Source organism: Pholis gunnellus, assembly GCF_910591455.1.
Source record: "Pholis gunnellus genome assembly, chromosome: 22".
Classification (NCBI taxonomy): domain Eukaryota; kingdom Metazoa; phylum Chordata; class Actinopteri; order Perciformes; family Pholidae; genus Pholis; species Pholis gunnellus.
In genome coordinates this window covers 2,249,480-2,257,648 of record NC_136549.1, presented here as the reverse complement: position 1 = coordinate 2,257,648, position 8,169 = coordinate 2,249,480, and the positions used below count along the sequence as shown (strand labels likewise).

Genomic DNA, 8,169 nt, shown 5'->3' with positions numbered 1-8,169 from the left:
CTCTGGTAGTGAAAAATCTGCACTTTCTGAAACTACACATTCTGTGGTTTCAAAATGCAGAGTTTACTTGGCCTTTATTAGCCTCGATTGTTAAACTAAACAGTTGAAAAACTTAAAACGGTTAATAATTTTGACAGTCACTACTACAATTGTTTCCATTGCTGAATTTACTTTAAACCTGTGAGGTAGGAGCTTGCAAGGAGTCCCTGAACGCAGCACGGCTCTCTACCGGCGAGCAGTGGTAGTGCAGCCGCGGTTACGCGCTGGGACTGGTCCTTTCGCAGCCATTTTCTGTCCAACCAAACAGCCGTCTCAGGAAGGTAACCAACCAGGGCTTCATTGCAGGTTTGTGCCTGGCTCCGGCCAATGATTGCTAACCGATTTCTCGTTAGCTCGAATGGAAATGTCCGTCTCTGTCTGATTTTTTATTTGTTGTCTGAGTGAATGAGGGCTGCTCATCAGGAAGTATCCAGCGGGCCAAACTTAATAAACGACTCTTTGACATTTGGGCCCGGCCACGTCTCTCTCCGGTCTGTACGACAAAGAACAGGCCGACGCCGTCTGTGCAGGCGCGAGTTGCAGTGGACTTAACAATGAAAATGTATTCAAGGGGCACTGTGTACCTGAATAGGTTAACTACAGAAGGTAGAGAGCCTTTCTTCATTACGCTAAACGTAATAGTGTTAGTTGTATTAGGGCCAGGAAACTAGCAAGTTCAATTATTGGGTTGGTATTAGCAACCGTTAGCTAAATATGTCAACCCGCGGCAGATACGGGCTAGTTAGCACACGAAAGCTAAACACAGACCTAGATGTTTAACGTTAGCGTGTTGCTTACGTAAACTGACCTCACCGCGGGTATACAGTTGACTAACCTGCACGGTAGTCCCGTTTAAGCTATGCTAACGATATTAACACAGCTAACGCTAGCTCACAGCACCGTACCAATGTATTTTCATAATGTATTCCCACGAGCCTGCAAACACATTTCATCATATAAAACAGCGCGTAACGTGAAGGGGGAGGGGCAGCCATTTAGCAGTGTTCGCTGTCAACATCTGAAAATATCTGTCCTCAAAAGAAGAGGCCACACATCTTCCGTTAGTCGCAGCCTTTAAAATGGAAACGTATAACGCGTATGACCTGAATGTAACATCTGGCGTTACACCAGACCAAGTCGGTGAGCTCATGTATATGCGATCAGCTGCGATAATTCACACAGAGACAAAGCCATTTTGGTGATTTCTCTAACTCAACGTCTCAACTAAACTTTAAATAGAGTAATTTAGAGCCGATAGCTTCAGCCGTTCAGTGAACCTGTGCTTTGATATGCATTTTCTTTTGTCCAAAAAGGAGATGCACTTATGACTTCTGCTGACTAGTAGTTCTCTTGAATACCGATGTTGAATACACTTATTGTAAGTCGCTTTGGATCAAAGCGTCTGCTAAATGACTGTAATGTAATGTAATCATCAAAACAGCCAGAAGTCCTTCTGGTATTCATTCATGGCTTTCACGATATGTTCAATATGTAAGAACTCCATGCTCTCTATTTCATATATCACATTGGTCATTGTATGAATATGCGATACATTCAGTGCAAGTCTCTGTAGTAACTGGAGAACTAGAAATCAATGCAGCATGAAAGGCCAAGATAGAGTAACGTCAATGTGTGAATTTGTTTTAAGTGGCAGAAACGCCACGCCAGCTTTGTTTATCAAATACAGAATGGGATACAGTGTAGATACCCATTTTACTATATATATGACAAAGAGAATCCTCACATTTGAGATGCTCAAAACTGCTACTATTTAGTGCTACTTGTTGGATTGGAAGCTTTTCCAACAGGCCTTAAGGAAATACAGCTACAACCAGGTCCTTTATGACCCCTAAGCTGCGATGCCCACATATATAATTCCCACCAGTGTGTCAGTTAAAGTCTTTAGGTTGGGTTCTTCATTACCATAACAGCATGACCATTGCTCATTTATGTGCATGGGCGACATTATATATCACTGGACCATATAAATGCAGCCCATGAGAGGGAGAACAGAAGCATCTATTCATTTATTCCAGGCAAAAACTTCACTTCACAGAAAAGGGTACTGCCTAAACAGCAAGACGCAACACGGGATTGAACTCTGGTATTAAAACAGCTGAGGAATTGAGGGATTTTGCAAAAAGGTTTTCCAGTGTTTTATCTGCGTGCGAGTAATTGTCCTCCAAAAATGTGATGTTACTTTCAGTACTTAATTTAGTCCTCCCTGCATTAAATGATCTGTGTCAGCCTGTCAGGCGTTTGTGTTCAATTCACAGCGTAGCTACAAAGAAGAACTTCATTTTACAGTTTGGAGTTTAATAACACAAAATGGAATTGTTTTCCAATGGAGATTATCTGCTCCTTGGTGACTTTGCGCAGGAAGCTTCGTAAGCTGAACTTTCAGTTTGATGCCATGCAGTGAATTATATTTGCTATAGCTCCAGAAGTTGAAACGAGATCTTTGTGTTTGTGTTGCAGATGGACGGAGACAGCTCGACCACGGACGCCTCCCAGCTGGGCATCAGCGGAGAGTACATGGCCTCCGGTCACTACGTCCTCCAGTCCCAAGACGGTGAGGAGCAGGCTGAAAGTGTGGCTCATCAGAGAGCGGCTGCCGCTGTTGTGTTTCTAGCTCATTTCTCAAACTCTGATCTGTGTGTTTTGTTTGTTCCCCCCAGATGATGGAGAGGAGAATCTGAATGACCACGACGACGGCGGCATCAAGGAAAACTTCAGGGAGCAGGACATCTACCTCCCCATTGCCAACGTGGCTCGCATCATGAAGAATGCTGTTCCTCAGACCGGAAAGGTTGGGTTGAAAATATCATTAATCTCAAATGAGCAGCAAAGGCAGTGTAAAAAAAAAAAAAATGTACAAATAGTAACTGCCGTCAAACGAGAATTGTGGGAAAGAAATTGGCCTCATCATTTGTAGGGTCGCCCCCAAATATCAAGTTGATTTTGGGTAGAAAGGACTGAGGTGAACTGCTAGCGTTAGCACCTCTCTGAACAGTTTTCTACAAATAGCTCGCCTCATTGAACTCAATCTGCACTTAATAGTCCTGATTCCTCTTTCTGTGGGTATTTGGTCCATCAGTGCAGCACTTTAGACGCCTGAAGTGTTGATGTTTCCACAACAACTAAGGTTGTTTGTTTTGGCAAATGGAAGCACTTTGTACAAACAGCAGACACTGCAGGGGAACTGAACATATGACACACAGATGTTTATTTACAAAGGCCTGCTGCTTTTTATCCTGAGTAAATAAAGTTTGAAGAAAATGTTCTTCTGTCAGCTCTTCGGAAGGATGTATTTTCCTCTTCGCAGGCTTTAAGAATCTGTCCCTGTTTTCCGCAGATCGCGAAAGACGCCAAGGAGTGCGTGCAGGAGTGCGTGAGCGAGTTCATCAGCTTCATCACGTCGGAGGCAAGCGAGCGCTGCCACCAGGAGAAGAGGAAGACCATCAACGGGGAGGACATCCTGTTCGCGATGTCCACGCTGGGCTTCGACATGTACGTGGAGCCGCTGAAGCTCTACCTGCAAAAATTCAGAGAGGTGAGACGGGGAAAAAAAACGAGGCCCGAGTGATCACGTAAACATGCACTGCAATGGTAAAACCAGTGACCTTGTCTTGAGTGTTTCGGCATCGTATCTGACCGCTGTGGTGTTCAGAGGGAGCTGGAAGGCAAAACTTTGTATTTACTAGTTTACGTTGCGACCCTTGCCCATGGTCATGTGCTTCGGGTAGTGACCGAAAGAATAGGATCGCCGATACAAGCGGCAGAAATGAGCTTCGGCTCATTCTTAATGATGGGGGAGTGGACCCCAGACATCTGAGGGGGTTCAGGCACCTGATCAGGGTCCTCCTCGACGCATCCTTTTAGAGGTTTTCCGGGCACATCCAACTAGTAAGAGGCCCTGGGGGGACCCGGAGCAGGCTGGAGGGACTATACAGTGGGTACGGAAAGTATTCAGACCCCATTACATTTTTCACTCATTGTTTCATTGTAGCCATTTGCTAAAATCAAAAAAGTTCATTTTATTTCTCATTAATGTACACTCAGCACCCCATCTTGACAGAAAAAAACAGAAATGTAGAAATTTTTGCAAATTTATTAGAAAAGAAAAACTGAAATATCACATGGTCATAAGTATTCAGACCCTTTGCTGTGACACTCATATTTAACTCACATGCTGTCCATTTCTTCTGATCCTCCTTGAGATGGTTCTACTCCTTCATTGGAGTCCAGCTGTGTTTAATTAAACTGATTGGACTTGATTAGGAAAAGCACACACCTGTCTATATAAGACCTTACAGCTCACAGTGCATGTCAGAGCAAATGAGAATCATGAGGTCGAAGGAACTGCCCAAGGAGCTCAGAGACAGAATTGTGGCAAGGCACAGATCTGACCAAGGTTACAAAAGAATTTCTGCAGCACTCAAGGTTCCTAAGAGCACAGTGGCCTCCATAATCCTTAAATGGAAGAAGTTTGGGACGACCAGAACTCTTCCTAGACCTGGCCGTCCAGCCAAACTGAGCAATCGTGGGAGAAGAGCCTTGGTGAGAGAGGTAAAGAAGAACCCAAAGATCACTGTGGCTGAGCTCCAGAGATGCAGTAGGGAGATGGGAGAAAGTTCCACAAAGTCAACTATCACTGCAGCCCTCCACCAGTCGGGGCTTTATGGCAGAGTGGCCCGACGGAAGCCTCTCCTCAGTGCAAGACGTATGAAAGCCCGCATAGAGTTTGCCAAAAAACACATGAAGGACTCCCAGACTATGAGAAATAAGATTCTCTGGTCTGATGAGACCAAGATTGAACTTTTTGGCGTTAATTCTTAGCGGTATGTGTGGAGAGAACAAGGCACTGATCATCACCTGCCCAATACAATCCCAACAGTGAAACATGGTGGTGGCAGCATCATGCTATGGGGGTGTTTTTCAGCTGCAGAGACAGGACGACTGGTTGCAATTGAAGGAAAGATGAATGCGGCCAAGTACAGAGATATCCTGAAAGAAAACCTCTTCCAGAGTGCTCTGGGCCAAAGGGTCACCTTCCAACAAGACAATGACCCTAAGCACACAGCTAAAATAACAAAGGAGTGGCTTCGGAACAACTCTGTGACCATTCTTGACTGGCCCAGCCAGAGCCCTGACCTAAACCCAATTGAGCATCTCTGGAGAGACCTGAAAATGGCTGTTCACCAACGTTCACCATCCAACCTGACTGAACTGGAGAGGATCTGCAAGGAAGAATGGCAGAGGATCCCCAAATCCAGGTGTGAAAAACTTGTTGCATCACTCCCAAGAAGACTCATGGCTGTACTAGCTCAAAAGGGTGCTTCTACTCAATACTGAGCAAAGGGTCTGAATACTTATGACCATGTGATATTTCAGTTTTTCTTTTTTAATAAATTTGCAAAAATGTCTACATTTCTGTTTTTTTCTGTCAAGATGGGGTGCTGAGTGTACATTAATGAGAAATAAAATGAACTTTTTTTGATTTTAGCAAATGGCTGCAATGAAACAAAGTGAAAAATGTAAAGGGGTCTGAATACTTTCCGTACCCACTGTATATCTGGTCTGGCCTGGGAATGCCTCAGGGTCCCCCAGGTAGAGCTGGAAAACGTTGCTAGCGAGAGGGCGTCTGGGACACTCTTGTTTTGGCTGCAGGGCCAAGAATAAGCAGAAGATAATGTTGGATGGAGTCCCCTTTCTTAAAATGTACTAAGGATTGGATGAAGCCGTTTTATTCTTTACTTATTGAACCTTAAACTCTGATCTTCTGTCCCGTTTGTGTTCTGGTTTACAGCTCAGGTTCTCTACTCCCATCTACCTTGAGTGAGATTATTCATCAGAATAAATAATAAGTAAATAATGAATAATAATAATAATAATCTAAACCAGCTACATTTTTCTACTAACATCATTTGTTCTGCCCATTGTGATTAAAAGCCACCTTCTTATAGTGATGTGTTTTATCATTGGCATTTTTTTCACCCTCTTAATCTTCAAGGTTTCGATATGTGACCACAACCGCCCGAAAATGGAATCAGCTAATTTTGTAGTCGACACCACGTTCTCGTTTAGTTCCAGATGTCGCTGTGCTCACATCTGTAATGTCTCCTGCTTCTCTGGTGTTTGTTCCAGGCCATGAAGGGGGAGAAGGGGATTCCCGGAGTGTCGGTGGGAGACGGCCTGGGAGACGAGCTCACAGACGATAGCTTCAGTAAGCACAAATGTTCAAGTTTATTTCAGACTTTGTCCTCATGTTTTCCTTTATTTAACCTCCTGACATGTTGGTACATTGAAGTAAGTGATTATAGCGTTGTAAATGGTGATGGAAGTTGCTGACCTCCACTTTAAAGTAAAACTAGCAACCTCACGTTGTTCTATACTAGTAAGTAAGAGCATGTAAGATAAAAGATCTCTCATTCATTCAATAAGTCAGTCAGTCATGATAAATAAACAAAAATGTAATAAAAAAAATAATGATCATTTAAAAAAGAAAAGTGTGCAAACAGTCTTTCAGATAAACATTTTATTTAAATTGTATGAATAATTAGTCAAGTTTAATTATAATGGATACATTTTCAAAGATCAATCCGACTTCATAATGAAACTCAGTATTCGGACTAGTCTTCAACAATCATGCTGTACGATCACCCGCATCAAAGGGCAAAATCAAACCGTGTACAAATATAGAGATGTTATTAATAAGCCATATGGCCCAGCCCTTCTGTGTTCTGTTCTTCACGTTCTGAAGTCCGGTCTCATTCAAATTCACCTTTCTGCCCTAATCAGCAAATCCACTGCCAGCTGGGATCATCACAGCGGACGGTCAGCAGCAGAACGTCATGGTGTACACCACCTCATATCAACAGGTAAAGAGACGCTGAGGCAGTAGCGGTTCAAAAGCAGCTGGATGTGCTGTTCGCGTCACCACTTTCCCACAATGCTCTGATAAATCAGTTGGGGGGGAAATAATCCGCACCAACTCAAACTATAACTTTTGTGTCTGTGTTGCAGATTCCCACCGTGCAGCAGATCCAGTTTTCATGACGAGGCCTTACCCCCGAGCCTGAACACAGCGGCCGGATGACCTCCGACCCCGCCATCAGATGGACAGGAGGAGGAGGAGGAGGAGGAGGAGGAAGGGGGGATCGTAGAAACCCCCATGTACAGAGAAATCACTACCTGTTCAGTAGAAAGTGTAGTTCCTAGTTGTGAGGTACCAAATGTTTTGGAGTGCATCCAAACCAGCTGGGAAAAATCAAGGCTTTATTTTAAAGGCTAGTCTTATTACATGATTTAGTGGTCAAATTGTTTTTTCCGTGCTTGTGTGTTAATGTGTTTTGCTTTTATGCATTTCTTTCTTTTGGGGTTGGGGGGAGGGGGGGATGGGGGCAGGAAGTGTTGTGTTGGATGTTTATTTTGGAACACCTGTTTTGAACGGAGAGAAGGCCTGTTGTTACTGTCACATCAGATCATGCAGCTCTTTTGTAAGTTAACACGATGTACCATGTGCTTTAATGTTATGTAAATCCTTTGAATAAAAATTCAAAAGTGATGTTTAAAATGTCCCCTTTATTTAATTATTTGTATTATTCATCACACAAAAACATCCTAGTGTGCTTGTAGCTTTTCCTCTGGTGTCCAGGGCTGGGTATGGACAGAAACTAGAGACGCACAGATTGATTTTCATGGCCAATTGTGATTTTCTTTCTAAGAGCTATAATTGACAGCAGGCTGACTAACTTTTTTATTTGCATAAAAACACAATTCAAATGATTTGGAAATATAGGATCGTTTTTATTTATTATGGCCTTAGAGGTTTTAGTTATGTATTCAAATCTGCTTAGATCTAGTGTTAGGAAGTTAAACGGTTCATAATTCGCTTTAATATCTATTTTATATTGCTGTGAAAACATCTTCAAACAAACTGGATTTATTCAAGTTTCTCGCCAAAACCTAGATTTGACAAGATTACATTAGAACATATAATAGCGTTATAATTTACCAACCTCGAATACTAATTTTTATTGACTAGAGCTTGAACGCATCACATTGCAAGTACTTTCGTTTATGTTAGCTCCGTGCTATCGGCAGACGAGCCACTGTGATTACTTTGAA

General features: G+C 42.9%; 1 protein-coding gene across 2 annotated transcripts; it reads left to right on the top strand.

The window, feature by feature from the left end:
• Positions 1–279: 279 nt before the first annotated feature.
• nfyba (nuclear transcription factor Y, beta a) lies at positions 280–7,414 on the top strand. 2 transcript variants are annotated; one of them, XM_079183914.1, is made up of 7 exons: positions 280–345; positions 2,518–2,611; positions 2,718–2,848; positions 3,395–3,592; positions 6,187–6,265; positions 6,841–6,920; positions 7,066–7,414. In XM_079183914.1, exons 2-7 carry the CDS (start codon positions 2,518–2,520, stop codon positions 7,096–7,098), a joined length of 615 nt encoding a protein of 204 aa, XP_079040040.1. In that variant the 5' UTR covers positions 280–345; the 3' UTR covers positions 7,099–7,414. The 2 variants fall into 2 exon arrangements, with proteins under 2 accessions (XP_079040040.1, XP_079040041.1); XM_079183915.1 differs by lacking the exon at positions 280–345 and adding an exon at positions 472–645.
• The last annotated feature ends 755 nt before the right edge of the window (positions 7,415–8,169 follow it).